General features: G+C 40.5%; 1 protein-coding gene across 2 annotated transcripts in view; it reads left to right on the forward strand.

Moving 5' to 3' along the window:
• Nucleotides 1-22,867, forward strand: part of CUBN (cubilin) — a 697,556-nt gene that overhangs the window by 105,316 nt on the left and 569,373 nt on the right. The window contains exons 16-18 of one of the 2 annotated variants that reach the window (XM_030199596.1): nucleotides 4,583-4,745; nucleotides 7,918-8,108; nucleotides 14,376-14,532. In XM_030199596.1, the coding sequence (XP_030055456.1) occupies nucleotides 4,583-4,745; nucleotides 7,918-8,108; nucleotides 14,376-14,532 (511 nt within the window). The remainder of the gene's footprint in view (nucleotides 1-4,582; nucleotides 4,746-7,917; nucleotides 8,109-14,375; nucleotides 14,533-22,867) is intronic. The other variant, XM_030199602.1, reaches the window with a different exon arrangement.

Below are 22,867 nucleotides of genomic sequence, written 5' to 3' on the forward strand. Positions count from 1 at the left end.
TCTTCAGGCACTGTACTTGTAGATGATTTTAATGATAGGTTGTAGATTGCTAATAGTAGACCTGTAATCTCATTTTTTATTTATTTAAGTAATCTTGGGTTTGTACCATCCAGTCCAAGTAATCTGCTGCTCTCAGCTTGTTGATTTGGCCTATTACATTTTCTAGGTTCATGGAGATTTGTTGCACTTCCTCTGAATTATCACCTTTAAACACTATTTTGGGCATAAGTAGCTCCATTATATCTTCCTCTGCAAAGTCTGAAGCAGATATTTCATTTAGGGCCCCTTTTACTAAACCTCGCTAGTGAGTCCTGGAGTGGCAAGTGTGATGAAGCCATTGAATGGGCTACGTCAGATTTGCCGCACCGGGACTCACTAGCGTGATTTAGTAAAAGGGGCACTTAGTCTCTCAGCTATATGGCCTTGTATTCCTATATGGCCTTGTATTCCCTGAGTGCTCTTTCTACTCCTTGCTGATTTGGGGGGGGGGGGGGGGGAGGGAGGGAGTTATCAAGCAGCATTAGGGCTTTAAGTCATGTTGTTTGGCCCTTAATGTGACTTAAATGGCCCTAACACTGCTTCACATAAAATACTGCAGCAATATTTAAGTTGTTGCAGGTTAGGTAGTAATGATATGCAAAACATGCAAATGCTTGCTTTTACATTTCATTACTATGCAAATACTCTAACTCAGCTTGTGGTGGTACACTGCAAGTTGCGTTAAGGCCCAAAAATCATGGTGAAATAACCCAGTGTTTTGCTGGGGTTATTTTACCACCCGGTTTAAGCCCTCTGACACAAGCCCTGCTCACCCCACTCATGTTCAAGGCCCCCCACTCAAAGGGCTACCTTGATAGCACTGGTGGTCCAGGGGTTCTTGAGACAGGAGCAAAGCCCAGTCGCTCTGCCTTGTCAAGCACCACATCTAAAATGGCATGACTGAATTTGACTGTTTTGGATGCAGCACTGGACTGGGCAAGAGCAAATAGACATTGCTCCTGCTCAAAGATCCCTGGACCCCCCATCTGCCCCAGTACCACCAATGCTATCAAGGTAGCCCTTTGAGGAGGCAAAGCAAAGCTATCTGTTAGGTGGGAGATGAAAGGGTGGACAAGTGGGGGCCTTGAACATGAGGGGGTTGGGTGGGGTTTATGTCAGGGGGGGCCTAGGAGCCGGAGGGACCCTGCTCTGGCATCCCAGAAGCTTTGGGACACGTCTTTGTAGCCAATGCTCCTGGGCATATAGAATAATACTGCTTGCGAAGTGGCGCACAAATAACATTCATCTTTCATCACAGGATTCAGCAACCTGCAGAACTGGGATCCCGCAGGTTGCTGAATGTGGCAGGAAATCAAAGTGTGGTAAAAGGCAAACTTTTACTATACCTGTCCCCGTCCCCCCCTTTTCCCTTTAATGGTTCTCACAGGCTTCTTGCTTCTAATGTATCTGAAAAAAGTTTTATGATTAGTTTTGTCCTCTACAGAAAACTTCTGTTCAAATTCTCTTTGTGTCTTCCTTATCAATGTCTTCCTTATCAGTGTTTTCTCCTTTTATGTGGAAGATGTGTTTTTTGGCTAGAATAACCTATTTCACCTCACCTCTTAACCACATTGTCTGTGACTGTGACTGTGACTGTGCCTGTCTTCCATCCTGTTTAATATGTGGACTGCACATAGTCTGGGTTTCCAAGGTGGTATTTTTAAACAAATTTAAATTCTGATTTAAATTCTTAACCTTTGTTGCTGTTCCTTTCAGTTGTTTTGTTTTACTTTTTTTCTCTTAGTTCCCCTTTGGAAAGTTAAATGCTAATATAGTAGATTTCCTTAGTGAATTCACTCCAGTTATTAACTCAGATTTGATCATGTCCTCAGGACACATTTAGCCTCAGCAGATCCACAATGAATATGCATAAGATAAATTTGCATGCACTACCTCTAAGAGATTTGCATATATGTCATGCATATTCATTTTGGATATCATGAAAACCTGACTATCTAAGTGCTGTCAGCTTTCCACTAGGGTCTTGTTTAAAAGCCTCTTTACTTTCTTTTTAAATTATAGCACCAGCAGCTTGGTCTGCCTCAGTTACGGTAGAGGACATCTTTTTAGAATAGCCTCCCCCTTCCCTGGAATTTTGCTCAGTTCCTGATGAATGTAAATCCTCTTTTTGGTACATTGTCTCATCATTGCATTGACATTCTCAAGCTCTACTTGCTTCTTACATCCTGCATGTAGAACTGGGAACATTTCTGAGAATGCTACCATGAAGACTCTGGATTTCAACTTTCTAAATCTGGCTTCCAGAACATCCCACCTACACTGTCCTATGTCATTGGCTCCTAAATGAGCCAAGACACAGTTTTACTCCAGTACTGTATAAAATCTTATCTAGGTGATGGGTGAGGTTCACCACCTTTGCATCAGGCAAGCAAGTGATAAAGCAATCCTCACATCCACCAGCCACCCTACTATATACATGCTGCCTTAAATGCTGTCCTAACGCTTACTTCTTGAGCAGAAGCCCTTGAGACATACCCTCAGTACAAAAGGTTACTGCATCCCTTAGCTACAGGATCACTTTCTACCTCATTAAGCTGACTCCTTTCAGGTGACCTTTCTCCTCCAAGACAGTACAGAGGCTGGCAGACTGTAGAACGTCTTTATTATCTCCCTGTAGGTCTCCTTTATAAACCTCTGTCTCAGCTCCTCCAAGTCAGCTACTCCAGCATCCAGAGATCAAACTCATTCTTTGACAGCCAGGAGCTCTTTGCACCATGTGTACACATGACCTCTCACCAATTAGGAGAAAATCATACATGTGGCATTCTAGAAAATATCGGATAGCATTTATCTTGCTGCTGGACTGCCATCTTAATTTTAGTACTTGTGAGTTGTTTAATTGTTTAAAGTCGCTAAGCAAGTAGGGATACCTAAACTAACATAAAGGGCCTTAAGATTATTTGGTATACTCTTGTATGCTCTATTTAATGCTTTTTTTTTGGCATGTGTTTGCTTCTCACTGAATTGCAGATAATTTGTTTAGGGTGGAACACTTGCTGATAAAAATACCCAGTGGTGACAAATTTCCCTCATTCTCTTAATTAGGGATATTGACTATAAATTAAGAGATATGCTTGGGTGGGGGTAGAGAAGATTAAATTGAGGCCAAAGAATTTTAGACCTTCAATCTAATACTACTTTTTAGGAGGTAATTACTTAAGGGGCGAAAATCATTCATTATTTCCTTAACTAGTGTTAAATGGCAAAATACTTTAATGCATGTTTACACATTTAGTGCATATTTACACAAATACATTCGAGTTTATCTTATTGGACAGACTGGATGGACCATATAGTTCTTTGTCTGCCATCATCTACTATGTTACTATGTTAGTTTAAGGTACTTTGAGCTATATAATAAGATGCAATGCATGAAAAACCATTAAGTGAATCTAATGTAGCTTGCATTGATCTATTGCAGGAAAGTTAACACCAGCTCAAAACTGGTGTTTTTTTTTTTTTGTCTTGGAGCACTGGGCCACAAACACTTAAAGGAGCTGGTGCTGTCAAAAAGATATGCAGTGCAGGGGTCCCTCCCCCTCCTCCCCACAGCAAAGCCCTCACTGAATATACTTCAACCCCCCCAGACACCCTTACCCCTTGAAAACACAGAAGTTGCCAACTCCACCCTATCACCGTTGACTCTCAGATTCACAAAAAGCCTCCATCACCTCTGGGGCCCCTGTGGGTCAACCTTAAGAAATTGTTGGTGGATCAGGTGTCAGGGAGCAAAAGTGATCCCCAGTCACTCCTGTACTTGCCAGTACCAGGATCCAAATGACACTCATGACCTCTAGTGATAGTCTCCTGGTAGTATTGCTAGGGTTCAGGTTGCCTTACATTGCTACCACTCCTGTCTCACAACCCCTGAATCACTAACGTATGGAAGCTTATCTCGGACAGGTTCATTGTAGATGTCCAGAAAACTAGGGATGTGCAGGCTAGAAATTTTTGTTCAGTTTAGTTTCCTGTGGGATTTTTAGAAGATGTGGAGTTTTAAAATGTTTTTTTGTTGTTTCAGGGGCAGTGTCATTAATAAAGTGCTGTATTGCACAATTAGTGTATTGCACACTTCAATGGTGCTCCTAATGATGAATAGTGCACTATACTGACAACTCATGAAAAATCTGGAATTTTTTTTTTTGGGGGGGGAGGGTGGGGGCTCCCTCCCTTTTTTTTGTTAAACATTGCATGAAACAGTATGGGAAATGCCAACAACATTTCTCTTGCCACTTCAAACTGTTGCACATGCCTTCTGAAAACCTGACTGAATGTGGTATCCCCAGAATAAATTTTAGAAGCCCTGTAGTAGGCTGTTCCACTCTGAAAGTAGAGAAGAATAAATTCTACACATCTTATGTAATGCCATCCTTTCATAACAATGTTCTGCCTAAAAAAAAAGCATACCGAATGTATGATTAGGAGTTTTTGGTAAGGCGATCCAAGTATTTTTAAGTGACCTGTTATTTGTATGTGTTCCAAAACAGATATTTTTGACAATGATGTTTATTTTCTCACTCAGATTCGAGATGGACTCCTTCCACAAGACGCTGTGCTTGGAAAATTCTGCAGCAGTGGCTCCCCATCACCAGTTCAGACCACTGGTCCATATGCATGGATTCACTTCCATTCTGATAGCACAGTCACTGACAGAGGTTTCCATATTACATACACTACATCACCCTGTAAGTGAATGTGCCTCTCTGGCTTAATATTAAGAGCTATTAAGAAAGACCTTTACAAATTCACCACCAGACAAATATACACTGTTAAATTCTCTTCCATCTGTATTCTTGTAGTGGCTGTGCGCTCCTTCCTCTATGCTATCCCTCATTACAATAGTTTTTAAAATCAAATCCCTTTATTGATCCACCAAACTATGTCAGAAATTAATTGTTCCTTTTACATACTGGCTTGCGAAGTAATGCAATCATCATTTTGTTTTGCATTATCAAATCTGTTCTTTAATCCCACTCTCCTCTCACAGGACTTAACCCTTTTTTACTGAGCCACAGAGTCACAATTTAATCATTTGTAAGTTTACAGCTCTGTAAATGTTGACTTTCCATTTATGTGGCAGGTCTCTGCTTTGCTCTAATTTGTTTCTTAAAATGCTATCATAACCCATAATTTTTATGCCATAGTTCAGTGGTAGAGTAGCCTAGTGGTTAGTGAAGCAGACGTTGATCGTAGGGAACTGGGTTCAATTCCCACTGCAGCTCCTTGTGACCTTGGGCAAGTCACTTAACCCTCTATTGCCCCAGGTACCAGAACTTAGATTGTGAGCCCTCTAGGGACAGAGAAAGTACCTGCATAAAGGGGTCCTTTTACTAAGCCACGTAAGGTTACCACCCAAGCACCACATGGATCTTGCAGTAATTTCATTTTTGGCGCGCATCTGATACGCGCGTCTGAAAAATATTTGTTGTTTTCGGGCACACATAATGGATGCGCGCCAAGTGGCATTTGGCACATGTAGGTCATTACTGCCCGGTAACCGTGTGAGTCTTTACCACTAGGTCAATGGCTAGTGGTAAGGTCATTTTGCCGCACATCCATTTTTGGCAAAAAAGAGGCCTTTTTTACAGGCGTGCTGAAAAATGGATCAGCGTGTGCCCAAAACTCACACCTACACTACCACAAGCCATTTTCAGTGTGCCTTAGTAATAGGACCCCATAATGTGTACAGTGCTGTGTACATCTAGTAGCGCTATAGAAATGATTAGTAGTAGTAGTAGTAGTGATTGCCAAACCTGGTTCTGAAGGCACCCTAGCCAGTCAGGTTTTCAGGATATCCACAATGCATATTCATGAGAGATTTGTATGTAGTGGAGGCAGTGTATGCAAATCTCTCTAATGAATATTTATTGTGGATATCCTGAAAACTTGACTGGCTGGGGTGCCTCCAGGACCTGGTTTGGGAACCACTGCCACAGTTCATTGCTGTTGAAAGATTGCCAACACCAGACGATTAGATCACTGAAGGAATTGGTATTGTAAAAGAAACATGTAGGAGCTGAACAAAAAGTAGAAAGTATGGTTAATACCTATTACACCTCAATATTTGTTGAGTTCTAATTACATTTTCTGGGAGATAAGGATAAAGGAGGCAATTCTATAACTGGGTAGCAAAGTTAGGTACCTGGATGCAGCACACTGTGCAAGAATTCTATAACGGCAACTGGGTGACAAGACCCCATCATAGAATACTAGCGTAAATCAGGATCTGTGCACTGAAAGTTAGGCACACTGTCTATGCCATGTCAATTGTAGGCATAAAAGCGCATGCCTAAATGCAGATCTTAAGCATGTAAATTACAGTATTCTATAAGTTATGTGTGTAAATGGGAGCCCCAATGATGCTCTGCCCGTGTTCCACCCATGTGTACACCCCTTGCATTTACACAGGAAGCAAATTGTGGGGCCCTTTTACTAAGCTGCGTAGGTGCATATGCGCGTCCTACATGCATCAGTTTGGAGTTACTACCTGGCTACTGCGTGGTCTGGGCGGTAATTTCATTTTTTATGCGTGTCTGCTACGTGCTCCAGAAAATAATTTTTATTTTCCTGCGTGTGGTGGAAACCGGGCAGTAATTGTCATTCTACGCACGTAGATGATTACTGCATGGTTGCTGCATGAGATCTTACTGCTAAGTCAGTGGGTGGCGGTAAGGTCTCTGACCCAAAATGGATGCGCGCCAATTTTTATTTTGCTGCACGTCCATTTTCGGCAAAACTTTAAAAAAAAAAAACCCTTTCTTACAGGCACACTGAAAAATGGACCTGCACGTGCCCAAAACACGCGCCTACACTAGCGGAGCCCATTTTTCAGTGCATCTTAGTAAAAGGACCCCTGTGTATCTTAATTATGGATATCACTGAGATCTCAGCTAACATTCATACAAAAGTACATTCACCTGCTTAAGTGCTAGTACTCTATAATTTTAGCACATAAATTATACTTACATTTCAGCACTATGTTATAGAATGAGGGGATTAATGGAGGGGGAGGGTATTTTGAAGTAAATGTTTTGAAGTAAATATTCAGCAGGACTTGTCCTGATAACTTTAACTGAATATATTCAATGGCAAACCTATGTGGATAACTTTAGGACCTCTCTTCACCTTTACCAGACTTTCAGATAACTTTAGCCAGAGAGCACTGAATGTAATTGGTGTCTGGCTAAACTATAATGATACCCTTTGAACGCCTCCAGTTCTGCTTCTATTTGTCTGGCTACATTTTGTGTGACCAATGAGTGGACTGGGCATTGTGTAACCATTGAGCGGTAGGGAATATTCAAAGCTGGTGTTTTACTATGCTAACTCAAGCAGTCAGACACAAACTTTGAATATTACTACATCTTAATATGCAACATAATACTTGTGCAGTCTCTGCTTAAACGTCTTTTGCGAGGTTCCTATGTTACGTGAAGAGATGGCACTTATGAGAGTAATGATCATCAGTAAGATGACAAACCATATGCCCTTTCATGGGTAATTCGTGTTGTCAACTTTCTGCTAGGGATATGCAGGAAAACATTTTTTTCATTCTGTATTTTAATATTTTTTAAACTTTCATTTTGAGACCAGTGTTACAAATAGTGTGCACTATTGCACAGTAACATACATGATTGATCAAATAGTGTGCACTATTGTACAACATGGTGCCCATTGATAAATCTTGAGTATCATTGATCCATAGTGCACACTATTGATGACACAGGGAAAAAAAAACAAAATTCTCTTGTCATGTCAAATGAATGCACATCCATATTTGGTAACCAGTTTCTAAAACCACAGTGTATTCTATTTTTATAGGCACCTATAAAACCTTAATATCTCTCATTAATCTAGCAGATTCTGGCTGTGGAGGAAATTACACAGACAGCATGGGAGTTGTTGTTTCTCCTAACTGGCCTAACCTACACACTAGCAACAAGCAGTGTGTCTACATTATCACTCAGCCGACCGGTGAAAAAATCTATCTCAATTTCACCCATTTAGAGCTGGAGAACCATAGTGGCTGTTCCTGGAATTATATTGAGGTAATATATACCTTTATCTAATGGATTCTGAAATGTTAATATACATATCTGTTAGAGTAGGGGTTCTTAACTCAGTCCTCTAGACACACCCAGCCAGTCAGGTTTTCAGGATACCCACAGTGAATATGCATCAGATTTGCATGCAATGGAGGCAGTGTATGCAAATTTATTTCATGCATATTCATTGTGGGTATCCTGAAAACCTAATTGGCTAGGTGTGTCCCAAGGACTCAGTTGAGAACTCTTGTGTTAGAGATATAGATAGAGTTCCCTTTTAAAAGACCGTAAAAACACTGAAGATAAGTCTCTGGAAATTAAGTAAACTGCATGTAGTTGAATGATCAAATGCAGATCTGAACAGTACTATGTGAGTTTTGATGACAGGTATAATGTAGATATTGCTGGAAAAATTAAAAGTAGCCATAGCCATAGGGTCAAATAGCACACAACTTAGCATACTAAGGAGGTCAGAGAGCTTCTGGAGAATCCACTGAAGGATCTGATCTATATATCCTTGAAAGTGGAAGTAGTTTTGTGTGATTAGAGAAGAATTGATGTTTTCCTTCTTTACCAAAACTTTTTTTTTATGTATTTACTTTGGGACCCTTTTACTAAGCTGCATAAGCATCTACGCGCACCCAACATGCGCCAAACTGGAGTTACCACCCTGCTACCACGTGGCTCTTGCGGTAATTTGTTTTTGGTGCGCATCCGATATGCACATCTGAAAAATAATTTTTATTTTTGGATGAGTGTATTGGATGTACGCGAAGTGGCATTTGACATGCGTAGGTCATTACTGCATGGTTACCGCGTGAGACCTTACCATTAGGTCAATGGCTGGCGGTAAGGTCTGAGACCCAAACTGGATACTTGGCAATTTTCATTTTGCCACATGTCCATTTTCGGCAAAAATTTTAAAAAGGCATTTTTTACAGGTGCGCTGAAAAATGATTCTTTGTGTGCCCAAAAGATGCGTCTACACTACTGCAGGCCATTTTTCAGCGCTCCTTTGTAAAAGGGCCCCTGAAGTATTTAGCTGTCTTTACAGTAAGTCAAGGATGGGTTACAATAAGACATATATAAATGATATCAAGGTGGTTGGAAACTGCAGGCCTGTTTATGTATTCTAATGTAATTTTGACATTTCTAGCCAGCCTCCCAATACAAACCAACCAACAAACAAGAAACTGAGGGAGTCGTTTACTAAAGGTTAGCTCGAGTTATCTGAAGCAAGTCCCATTTTATTCCTATGGGCCCTGCTGCAGATAACTCGAGCTAAACCCCCACAGAAAAACACTGGGAATTAGAATAAAAAATACTTAACAATAATAAGAAATTTAAATAATTTTTACAGATCAATTATTTATAATTTTATTCTGCCAATGAAAGAGTACACTGGTGTGATGTGAGAATATCTCACATCACACTATTCTAGCCACCACATTCTGGGCTACCGCAATGATCTCTAGTTAAGCCTTAGATAGACCCATCAACAGACCACTGCAGTAGCCAAAGAAGTGACTAATCACAGTTTAGATCACTAATCTAAATTTAGATTGATAAGCACATTTTTCAAACTCCTGCTCAGATGTTATTTAAAAAAAATACTGTTCAAATAATTTTTTGAACCTGACATTTCATAGTTAAAACAAAGTCCAAAATAACACCTAAATTTTGTATTTCATGAACAATAGGAATTGAAACATCATCAGATTGGTGAGGCAAGATTTTCCTTTGCTAAATCCATGTTGGCTTTGTCCCATTAATCCATGCCTATGTATATTCTGTAATTTTGTTCTTTATAATAGTCTCCGCTATTTTGCCTGGCACTGAAGACAGGCTCGCTAGTCTATAATTTCCCAGGTCACCTCTGGAATTCTTTTTTAAAAATGGCATTACATTGACCACCCTCTAATCTTCAGGAGCCATGCTTGTTTTTAAAGATAAATTACATATTATTACTAAAAGCACCGAAAGTTCATTTTTTAGTTCTATCAGTATTCTGAATTGTATACCATCCAGTCTGGGTGATTTGCTACTCTGTTGTTTGTCAAATTGGTCCATTACATCATCCAGGTTTACAGAGATATGTTTCAGTTCATTTGACTCGCCACCATTAAATACCATTTCTGGCATGGGTGTCTCCTCCACATCTTTATCAACAAAGACTGAAGCAAAGAATTCATGTGGAGGGGCATTTTCAAAAGGATGTCCAAATCAGAATGTCCCAAGCAGATGTCCATCTCACTTGTATTTTCAGACAGATTGCAGCCGTTTAAAAAATATGCGAGATGGATGCCCATGAGTTGGAAACATCCAGTATGGACATCCATTTTCAAACTTAAAGGCCCTGTTTGCTAAGGTACCCTAGCGTTTTTAGTGCGTGCTAACCATGTAGATGCCCATAGGAATATTATGGGCATCTACATGGCTAGCGTACACTAAAAATGCTAGCACAGCTTAGTAAACAGGCCCTAAATGTCCAGAGATATGGATATGGATATTAACATAGTAATGTAGTTAGTGATGGCAGATAAGACCTGAATAGTCCATCCAGTCTGCCCAACAGTCACATTCATTATCAATTCAAGATTTAAATCAACAATGAATGTGATATTATATACCTGATCTTGGTCTTTCTTTGGTGTTGCTGGGACATAGACCATAGAAGTTCTCCCGGTTCTGTCCTTATGTTCCAATTACTGGAGTTGGCGTCAAAGCCCACTCCAGCCTATCCAAATCCGTCTTGTCATTTGTGGGACAAAGACCATAAAAGTCTGCCCAGCACTGTCCTCATGTTCCAAACCACTGGAGTTTCCGTCAACGCTCTCTCCAGCCCATCCTAAACTGGATCGCCATATGCGGAACTCAGACCATACAAGTCAGCCCAGCACTGGCCTTAATTGATGCAGCCAGAGTTGCAGTCTACTACTACTACTTAACATTTCTAGAGCGCTACTAGGGTTATGCAGCGCTGTACAAATTAATAACTAAGGACGGTCCCTGCTCAGAAGAGCTTACAATCTAAAGGACGAAATGTCAAGTTGGGGTAGTCTAGATTTCCTGAGTAGAGGTGTTGTGATTAGGTGCACAACTTGACATGCAAACACATTTACAAACCTAAGTTTTGTTTTTTTATATCATTTATTTTCTAATTAGAGATCCTCTGTGTTCATCTCATGCCTTTTTGAATTCCACCACAGTGTTTCTCCACCACTTCCCTCAGGAGGTCATTCCAGGCATCCACCACCTTCTATGTGAAAAAAAATTTTCTGACATTACTCCTAAGTCTTTCACCCCACAACCTCAAGTCATGTCCTCTAGTTTTACCACTTCCCTTTTCTGGAAAATATTTGTTTCTGTATTAATACCTTTCAAGTATTTAAACATCTGTATCATATCTCCTCTGTCCCTCCTCTCCTCTAGGGTATACATATTCAGGTCTTCCAGTCTCTTCTCTTATGTCCTTTGGCGCAAGCCCCATATCATTCTTGTTAAGTTCCTCTGGACTGCTTCAAGTCTTCTTACATCTTTAAAGATATTGCCTCCAAAACTGAACACAGTACTCCAGGTGGGGCCTCACCAACAAGTTGTATTGAGGCATCAACACCTCCTTTCTTCTGCTGGTTACACCTTTCTCTGTACAGCCTAGCATCCTTCCGGCTACGGCCACCGCCTTGTCACACTTTTGTCACCTTCAGATCATCAGATACTATTTCCCCAAGATCCCTCTCCCTGTCTGTGAATATCAGCCTGTCACCGCCTAGCACATATGTCACCCTTGGATTTCTGCTCCCTAATTGCATCATTTTGCACATCTTAGCACTGAATTTTAATTGCCAAACATAAGACCATTCTTCTAACTTCTGTGGATCCTTTTTCATGTTTTCCACTCCCTACGGAGTGTCCACTTTTTTACAAATCTTAGTATCATCCATAAAAAGGCAAACCATTCCTTCTAAATCTTTGGCAATGTCGCTCACAAATATATTGAACAGAATAGGCCCCAGCACCTGTCCTTGAGGTACTCCATTACTCATATTCTGTTTTATATCTTCTCTATCCCGTCTTTCCTCAGGGATACGCATATTCAGATCGTCAAGTCCCTTCTCATACATCTCTTGGTGCAATTCTGATATCATTTTTGTTGTCTTCCTGTGGGCTGCTTCAAGTTTCCTTATGTCCTTAGCAAGATATGGCCTCCAGAACTGAATGCAATATTCCAAGTGGGGCATTAACACCTCCCTTTTTCTGCTAGTCATTCTTCTCTCTTTGCCCAGCCTAGCATCCTTCTGTCTATGGTTACCTCCTTGACACATGTTTTTGGCAGTCTTGAGATCCTATTTACTAAATCTGCTCCTATACATATAGCTAGGTGGTTTGCTTTAGGCTGAAGCTAGTTCTAATGTAAATTGGCTAACTACATTTGTAGTGTCTGAATATCACCACTATCCCCTGGATTCTATATATGGCGCCCAAACTTGGCACACATCGGGCATATTCCAGGTGTGTAGCAGACTTCAAATTTGGGGAGGCATGAGCCTAAAGTGTGTGTGAGTGTGTGTGGGGGGGGGGACATTTTGCTTTGCCTCCCTGCTGCTCTCCACCCCCTCCACAACCCCAAATACCTGGACTGAAGGGGTCCCCAAGCCCCAGCAGCAGAAAAATTCCTCCAGTGCTGCCTGCCCTGCTTCCTTCACCACCAAGCACGCTCAGTTTAAATTAAATTGGGCATACGTGAATCCACGTGCATGCTCAATTTCAGTAAAACCAAGAATGTGCGCAGAGCGGAGCAGGGCAGGAAGTGCTGCGACAAACAGCGCTGGAGGAAGGCTTCTGCTGGTGGTGGTGGTTATGGACCCTCGCCAGCCAAACCAGCAGACTTTGTAGGGACTGAATCCAATTTGGAGGGCCCAGGCCCCCAAGGCCCCCCGTGGTGTATTATATAATTGTGAGCACAAATTAATCAGTGAATGAGCAGTTAATTGGCAATTATTGGTTCTAATTGGCAACAATTACAATTTACGCATGCATATTCCTAGTTGGGATTCTATAAAGGTGTTTGTGTACATTTTCCATGTGAATCTGAAAAGAGGGTGTGGCCATGGCAGAAGTATGGACAGATTAGGGGCGTTCTGACAAATTATGTACAGCATTATAGAATATGACAGATCTGCACCTAATTTAGGCACAAGCATTTACACCAGGTTTCAGTTCTTATAAACCATCTTTTGGATGCTGCAGATTCTGGCACTAAGCACTATTCTATAAATGGCACACGAATTTGGGCGCCTTTTTTATAGAATGGCATTTTTTTTCAGTGCTCAAATTTGGATGCTATTTACAGAGTTCATTGCTATTTGTATAGCCAACCATGATCGTTGTATTACATATTCAGCAGACGGCTAAAACCTGTCGTTAGTTTCTCTATAATATCACCCAAAAATCGCCCTTTCCTTTCTGAGCACACTACCATAACCCTCATCCACACTCTTATCACCTCTCGCTTAGACTATTGCAACTTGCTTCTCACAGGTCTCCCACTTAGCCATCTCTCTCCTCTTCAATCTGTTCAAAATTCTGCTGCGCGACTAATATTCCACCAGTGTCGTTATGCTCATATTAGCCCTCTCCTCAAGTCACTTCACTGGCTTCCTATCCGTTTCCTCTTATTGACCTATAAGTGCATTCATTCTGCAGCTCCTCAGTACTTCTCCACTCTCATCTCTCCCTACATTCCTCCCCGGGAACTCCATTCACTGGGTAAATCTCTCTTATCTGCACCCTTCTCCTCCACTGCTAACTCCAGACTCCGTTCCTTTTATCTTGCTTCACCATATGCCTGGAATAGACTTCCTGAGCCGGTATGTCAAGCGCCATCTCTTACCGTCTTTAAATCTAAGTTAAAAGCCCACCTTTTTGATGCTGCTTTTAACTCCTAACCCTTATTCACTTGTTCAGAACCCTTATTTTATCACCCTCACTTTAATATTCCCTTATCTCTTGTTTGTCCTGTTTGTCTATCCTAATTAGATTGTAAGCTCTGTCGAGCAGGGACTGTCTCTTCATGTTCAAGTGTACAGCGCTGCGTACGTCTAGTAGCACTATAAAAATGATAAATAGTAGTATGTATTTTTTTAAATACTGTAACAGACATTTTTTAAAAATGCTGCAACTGCCACTGTTCTATATTCACTCATAAGTTTATGAGTTAACAAATCTCATTTCAATATTTTATATATTATTTTATTTTCATGGATTTAGGTTCGGGATGGCGGCACTGAGATAGATCCATTGATTGAGAGGTACTGTGGCAGCACAGTCCCTGCTCCTATTACTTCCTCTTCGAACAGACTCTGGCTCAGATTTAGATCTGCTGCTTCAGCAACAGGGGCTCGCTTCCGAGCGGTCTACCAAGTTGGTAAGAAGAACTGTGTAGTATTGTGAAAATGATTCTTAAATCACTTGCAAAGATTAGTTCAGATTATTCTATACCACTGTTTCCCAAGTCCAGTCCTGGGGTACCCCTTGCCAGTTAGGTTTTCAGGATATCCACAATGGTTATGCATGAACTTGATTTAAATGCATTGCCTCTATTATATGCAAATCTCTTTCTTGCATATTCATTGTGGATATCCTGAAAACCTGACTTGCAAGGGGTACTCCATGCCCAACTTGGGGAAACACTGTTTTATACCTTCTACTACACTAATGTGGAGGAGTGGCCTAGTGGTTAGGGTGGTGGACTTTGGTCATGAGGAACTGAGTTTGATTCCGGGCACAGGCAGCTCCTTGTGACTCTGGGCAAGTCACTTAACCCTCCATTGCCCCATGTAAGCTGCATTGAGCCTGCCATGAGTGGGAAAGTGTGGGGTACAAATGTAACAAAAATAAATAATGGGCCAATAATTGTATTTTAATGCTTGCATGCTGAGGCATATGTTACCAAACACTTCTCGTTTGATTAGCCTAGTGGTTAGTGCAGCAGACTTTGATCCTGGGGAATTAGGTTTGATTCCTACTGCAGTCCCTTGTGTCTCTGGGCAAGTCACTTAACCCTCCATTACCCCAGGTACAAATAAGTACCTGGTATGTAATATGTTAACTGTTTTGAATGCAGTTGTATACAAACCACAGAAAAGTGGTATATCAAGTCCTTCCCCTCTCCCTTTCCCCTTAAATCCTGTGGATTGTTTTTACCTGCAAAGTTTGTCCTAATAGTCAAATAGAAATCAATCTTTTCTTTGATTATTCCTTTTTTTCCTCCAGAAATTTTATTAAAGTTTTCATAATTACATACATACATAAAAGGTATAACAGTAAAATGGAGCAATAGAATAGGGACATACTAATAATAATAATAAGAGTTGGAGAAATGATTCAAGTCAATACGTATTCTGGCATTAAGATTGATTAAGGATTACTTTCAAGTTGGGTGAATATAGTTCGTTAGGGGAGACCAAGTCAGTGTCTTTTTGTTGTGGAGTCCAGTAAAACTTGCAGAGGCTATTTCCATTTTGTGATATAACAGAACTGACTGCCACCCAAAGTGATTATTCCACCATTTTGGTAAATTTGCACTTGCATTTTGAGCAGGTACTGACCAGGACAAACACAATGCCTGCACTTTTGATTATCCAAAACTATACACACAGTTTTCCCGCTGAGGGTTGGGGAGGGAAACATAAACCACTGGGGGATTAAGGAGGAGACCTCTCCTAATTCCTCCAGTGGAATATTGCTCAATATGAGCACTGTTCTGAACCCTAGAAGTCCTGACATTGATCAGTTTGGCCAAAGACATGCATTCCCTTTCTAATATGCTGAATACACTATTTTTAGGCTTGCTCAAAACATGACCAAATCACATCCCCTTGTCATATGCACTTTTTTTTTTTTTGCGTTTTGGACCTTTATATCCCAGCTTTGTAAAATCAGTATTTAGCCATGTATCTAAAGGTATGTAATATACACACCTAAGTGCTAGTTAATACACATCTTAAAAGCTAGGGTCAAGCTGCCCCGATCCCACTAAACACAAGAGATTACTTAAGATAGGTAGTGGGGAGGCCTACAGAAGGGTAAGGGGTGCATTGGGTGACTGGGAGCTTTGAGGTGGGGGATCATCAGTAAGAGGTGTCTTTGTGGCAGAGTTGGGGTATTGGGAAGGAGTGTTGTACTGAGAAGAGGGGCATCAGGAGGGGAGTTTTATTCAGGTGCCACATCAGAAGGGGTTTTCAGGGCAGCAGTCTTTGGGATTTGAGTTGTATGGGGGGGGGGGGGGGGTCATTGGGAGGGAATCTTTAGGGTGGTGAGGCATTGTGAGGGGACATCAGAAGTTTGGCCATCCCCTTTATGAATCAAGGTAAGGTATACACAAAAAAGTGGCACATTTCTTGGGCAGACTGGATGGACCGTGCAGGTCTTTTTCTGCCGTCATCTACTATGTTACCATGTTACTATATAGCAGCAGACAAGATAAAAGGTCATGGATTGAGGTAAGACAAACAGAGATGCATGGTACAAATTAAAGAATGTACTTCAGTCACTGAAACTTCTCTAAACTCCGAGTACAGAAACATAGAGGATGCATCCACATCGACTGTCACAGTCTCACCTAAACTAATATCTTCCTCCAATTTCACATATTTAGCTAATCAACTAGTCTCAAAATCTAATCTTGAAAGAATTCCTGCAATATTTTTTCAAGAACAAAAGCTAACATCTCACTATCTGAGACGTGACCCCTTTCAAATCATCTCTCAAGGCAAGAATCAACATTTTTGTAAGATTAGTTTTGATCTATTTGGAACTTTCTGTAGTAGTTGAGAAAAATGAGCCTTCATTGCCTCTAAGATCACTGAGCTTCCCATTTCCAGCTACTACTACTTTCATATGTCCATGCCTTACAAGAAACCCTTTCTGCTTTCCAAACTGGCCTCTTCAATAACCTGAGCTGATCAGTAAATGAAGGGGAAGATTTCTCATTCCCTGAAAGACAGCATTTTATTTAGACTTGGTGCTTTCCTTTTGCCGTTGTGGGCCTCCAGCTCAGTCTGATTGGTCTCTATTGAGTTATGGCCATGGTCAATGTTACACATGCTGGACATCAGGGCAGAAATTCTAGAGGGGGTTTCAAAACCTGCCAGCAGGGCTGTGCTTTATTTAGCTTCAGTGTTGTTTTGTGTCCCCTGTGGTTGCATGCCATAGCGCTGTAATCCTTCACTTACAGTAACCCAGTGTTTATTCTTTATTTGTATACCAGCTTTCATACTCAACCCAGTGAGGCACTGTCTCTCCAGAGACCTGTAAAAACTCCAAAATATCTACTGTACCTGAATGTAACTCACTTGGAACTTTAGAGAAAGGCATGAGCAAAATCCAGTTCCCCAATAATACCCCCCTTTCTTTTTCCTGCTGTTGGTACCTAAACATACACAGCTGAGTCATAGCTGGGTTTTACTGCTAGGTAAATACATATATTTAAGTACTGCAGTGTATGTTCCCCATAAATAAGATAGAAAATAAACCCTTTATATGTTTGATCATCTATAAAAGAAATCACAAATAGTAAGCCAGCCAGATGACTGTTAACATCTTGCCAAGTGTAAAGCTTTTCTTGCATGCTTACCTTGGCTGCGTTTTTAGATTGTCACTTCTCCAGACCATGCTTCATTTCCAATGAAATGGGGACCTTTTTAAACTCTGAAGAATTATGGCTCAGCTATCTGCCATAAACAGAAATGAAAGAAAAGTTGACCTTTCCTAACGTCTGTGCAATTCATCTATAATTTGAGAGTTAAAGTAGCTTGTGCAATAGTTTGCCTGATTTTGGTTAATTGAAAATGCATAACATGGTGAAATTTGATGAGTCTGAGTCAAGGAGCTCAGAATAGTTTAGTGCTACTATGTGGGGGAAAACAACCTACAATGAATTTATTTATTTGTTCTTATATCCCACATTATTAAAAAAAAACAATTTTGGTTCAATGTGGCTTACAATGAAACAATAATTGCTTAGAGGCAGTGGCATAGCCACAGGTGGGCTTGGGTGGGCCCACTCAACAGTAGCATATGTTTAGTGGTAACTGGTGGGAATCCCAAGCTCCGCCAGCTGAAGATTTCCCCCTGATGGTAACAAAAACGCTACTCCCCATGACACCGGCACCTGCGCATGCTCAGTTTTCAGTGCATTCCTGCTGCCAAGTTGGAAAGAAGCATTTTCCCACCAGCTGAGATTTTTTTTTTTTGGAGGGGGGAGAACACTTGGTGCCCACCCAAATCTTGCCTAGGCCCACCCAAAATCTATTGTCTGGCTACGCCCCTGCTTAGAGGAACATTTGTTTTAAACAGATATGTTTTTAAAGCTTTTCAAAATGGAAGATAAGAACTTATACTGACTTGTGCTTAGAGGATGACAAGCTAGTTCTTTGATGGAATAGCAGCAAATATGGTTTCTCAAACATATGCTGCAAGTAGAGGAAATGCATGTCATGCTTATGTACTAGATGACACTGTAAAGGGTCAAGGGTCATGAATTTGACATAACACCTTTCTGTGGGTACAACCAAAGTGGTTTACATATATTATATACAGGTACTTTTTCTGTCCCTAGTGGGCTCATAATCTAAGTTTTGTACTTGGGGCAACAGAGGGTTAAGTGATTTGCCCAGAGTCATAAGGCACTGCACTAGGAATTGAACCCAGTTCTCCAGGGTCTCAGCCCACTACACTAACCATTAGGGTACTCCTCCATTTTCCTGACTAGCCAAGATAGTTTATTCTGGCATGTGCTTGAGTATGTTACTACATTCTAAATTTCCAGAAGTTTTCTAAGTAATTTAGCTGAGCTCTGATATTAACACTAGCAGATGTTTTCATGAGACCAAATTTCAGTCCACGTTTACAGAGGTAAAGGGTAGTGGTTTAGGATAAGGGTATATATCTTTCTCTCAGGACATGCAAGACACCTTGCCCTACAAATGGGTGGTGTCATGCGATGGATCCTGCATGCTAAAAAGCAGCTTAGAAAATGTCTGGATGGCTTTTGTGAGCCATCTATGCATGTTGCATCACTTCCTGTGCTGTATTACCACGTGAGGCCTCCTCAGTTTTCAGTGGAATTGATTAGACATCCTTCCTGTCACAGAAACTAAAACCTTTAAGCCTATACATTTTCTTCACATTTGTGGGCCTCATTCTTTTTTTTTTCTTCTTTTTTCAAGTTTTCATGATTTTCCAGGTTTGTCGTCTTGCCATGGTTTTGATGCTTTGCAATTCAGCCAGGGTTTCTGTTTTAAAATTGAAGTTTTTGTTTTTTCTGTCACTTCTTTTTCAGTGATATGGCCCTTAAAAGTGTTCACAGTAGTTTTAAAAAGTATGGGCTCTGTGGCAGGGTCATATCCAGTGCAGATACATTCAACTGGTGCTTGCAGTACCTGTGACCAGATCATGAACTGTCTCCATGTAATCTGTATTAAGATGGCATGACCTCCAAAAAATGTTGTTAAAGATATGCAACAACTTAATACTTGCTATACTCAGAAAATATATTTAAATGCTATTTAAAAAATGTGTTAATTCATTTCCCATCCAAAATATTTTCATGCTTCTAAACTAGTGGCAAACCTTTAAAATACCTAGGAATCACATTTCCAAATCTTTAAACAAATTGAAAACAACGATGGTATTTCACTGTCTTTTATACATCTCAAAATTCCCTTTATGGACAGTAATAAGAAATGGAAAAGAAGCACAAGGGGTCTTTCACTAAAGCTTAGCTCGAGTTATCTGCAGTAGGGCCCATAGGAATAAAATAATGCTGCAGATAACTCAAGCTGAGCTTTAGTAAAAGACCCCCACAGTGATTTAAGATAAGTACTATATATATTGGTGTTAGGATGTGATAGCAAATAAAATAAGTTGAGGAAAAGCAAGGTGTTGAAAAATACCTCCAAGAATCAGAAGTGATATGTGAAAACAAAATATACTTGAGGCTTCTTTTGAGCCTGATCCCTACCAATATATATATATATATATATATATATATATATATATATATATATATATATATATATATATATATATATAGATAGATAGATAGATAGATAGATAGATAGATAGATAGATAGAGAGATATAATTATTTTTTGGGGGGGATTGAAATAATACTATTGTTTTCAATTTGTTTAGAGATATAAGTAGAGGAGTGTGGTAGCCGTGTTAGTTCACTCTTAAGGTTATCAATAGAAATCAAACAAAATAAAACATGGAAAAGAAAATAAGATGATACCTTTTTTATTGGACATAACTTAATACATTTCTTGATTAGCTTTCGAAGGTTGCCCTTCGTCAGATCGGAAATAAGCAAATGTGCTAGCTGACAGTGTATATAAGTGAAAACATTCAAGCATTACTATGACAGTCTGACAGGGTGGGAGGATGGGGGTGGGTAGGAGGTATGCATGGGGACATCAAAGCATATCATTGATATTCTAACAGGATGGGTGTGGATAGGTGAGGGGTGGGGTGATCAACAGAGACATACAGCTTTATGGTTTATAATGCGCTAGGAACCCCAGATCCTTGTTAAGTCCTTTCTGTTGGGTGTTAAAATAGTCAATCATTCTGACTTCAAAGGTCTTACGTTCTTGTATGGTTTTAAAGTTACCTTTCAGTATTCTCACTGTGAAATCACTGGTACAGTGTCCTGGTTCTGTGAAGTGCTGTCCCTGGGGTTCCTAGCCCATTATAAACCATAAAGCTGTATGTCTCTGTTAATCACCCCACTCCTCACCTATCCACACCCATCCTGTTAGAATATCAATGATATGCGTTGATGTCCCCATGCATACCTCCGACCCACCCCCATCCTCCCACCCTGTCAGACTGTCATAGTAATGCTTGAATGTTTTCACTTATATACACTGTCAGCTAGCACATTTGCTTATTTCTGATCTGACGAAGAAGGGCAACCTTCGAAAGCTAATCAAGAAATGTATTAAGTTATGTCCAATAAAAAAGGTATCATCTTATTTTCTTTTCCATGTTTTATTTTGTTTGATTTCTATTGATAACCTTTAGAGATATAGAAATGTGATTCCTAAGTATTCTACTTTAGAAGCATGAAAATATTTTTTGAATGGTGAATGTATTTAAAAAAATCTATTAATTCAATCTACAACCTTCAAATAAACTTTTTGAGATGGCTAATGAAGGTTTCATGACATTGAGGAGAAAACGAGAATTTTCATTGGTTTATCAAAGTGATCCACATTCATTGGCACTGGATGTGTGGGACCCAAAGGACCTTTGAGCTGCACTGGTCAATATCAGGGAGTCTTTAATCTCCCTCAGTGTCAAATGTTCACAGGACCCTTTGAATTGGACATTATCCAGTACCCACCCATTGAAGAAGGTGCAGGAATCAGCATCAGAGGCCTCCAATGTCAGGCATCCTACAAAGGTGAAACAGCACTAACATCAGTCCTCATTGGAGCATGTTGCTGGGAGTGCACAGTTACTTGGGACCAGATCAGGGAAGTGTCCATGAAGAAGGGACCACACATCTTTCTCAATATCAAAAGGGGGTGCATTAGCCTCAAAGGATCCAGGTCTACAATATCAATGTACTTTAATATCTTTTATGTAGACTTCAGATAATTTAGAATGCTGTGGCCAGATTAATCTATTGGATGACTAGGTGGATGTCAGCTCATCCATTATTGAATTCTTTATATCGGTTACCTATGGAAAAATGAATTCACTTTAAAGTACTATTTATTTGGATTTTGCTCACACCTTTCTCAGCAGGAGCTCAAGTTGAGTTACATTCAGGTACTCTGGATATTTCTCTCTCTCCCAGGAGGGCTCACAATTGAAATTTGTATCTGAGGCAATGGAGGGGTAAGTGACTTGCCCAAGATCACAAGGAGCAGCAGCAGGATTTGAACTGACCACCTCTGGATTGCAAGACTGGTGCTCTAACCACTAGGCCACTCCTCCACTCCACTATGTATGGTGTTTTTAGTTTGTCATCATTTATTCAAAGTCCCACTTGCGCTCCTCATCTCAGGTGTTATTCACAGGAATTCTGCTAGAGAAGATTCAGGCAACAGCCTTCTTTCCGCCACAATGAATTACCACTCTGGTAACTGTGATTTCAGAAAATGAGTTTGCAGACATCAGCACGGCACACATTGAAGTTGTTGGGTCATGTGGTAGCCTGTGCATGTGACTCAGCTGACATATCTCAGAATGAGTTAGTCCCATTGAACAATATGATCACTGTGGATCTAGGCCATTCAGAGCTTACTGGATATAGTCTTTGTCACCTACCCTTTCAGGGTCTCCCTTTTCTGGTGGATGGACTGGTTCACTCTGGTAAAAGGAATTAATTCCCTGTCCAAATTTTCCTCACCACTGATTTCATCTAACCTAGGTTGGGGAGTGGGGGGAGCAATCATAAAGATGGATTTTGCACTCAACATCTTTGGTCTGCTTAGGAAAAATGTCCCTCTTCCCCCGTGCCATGAAATAAGAATATAAGAATAGCCATACTAGGTCAGACCAATGGTCCATCTAGCCCAGTATCCTGTTTCCAACAGTGGCCAATCCAAAATTTTTTTGCAGTTTAAATCCCCTAAGAGGCTCACACCAAAGTGCAACAAAATAGTCACCAATGTCTGCCCTCACCCCCAGCTTTGCTCAGACTCGCAGACATGTTTTTTCCCTCAATATCAGTACTGTAGGCAGCAC

The sequence above is a fragment of the Microcaecilia unicolor genome, chromosome 1, assembly GCF_901765095.1.
Source record: "Microcaecilia unicolor chromosome 1, aMicUni1.1, whole genome shotgun sequence".
Classification (NCBI taxonomy): Eukaryota; Metazoa; Chordata; class Amphibia; order Gymnophiona; family Siphonopidae; genus Microcaecilia; species Microcaecilia unicolor.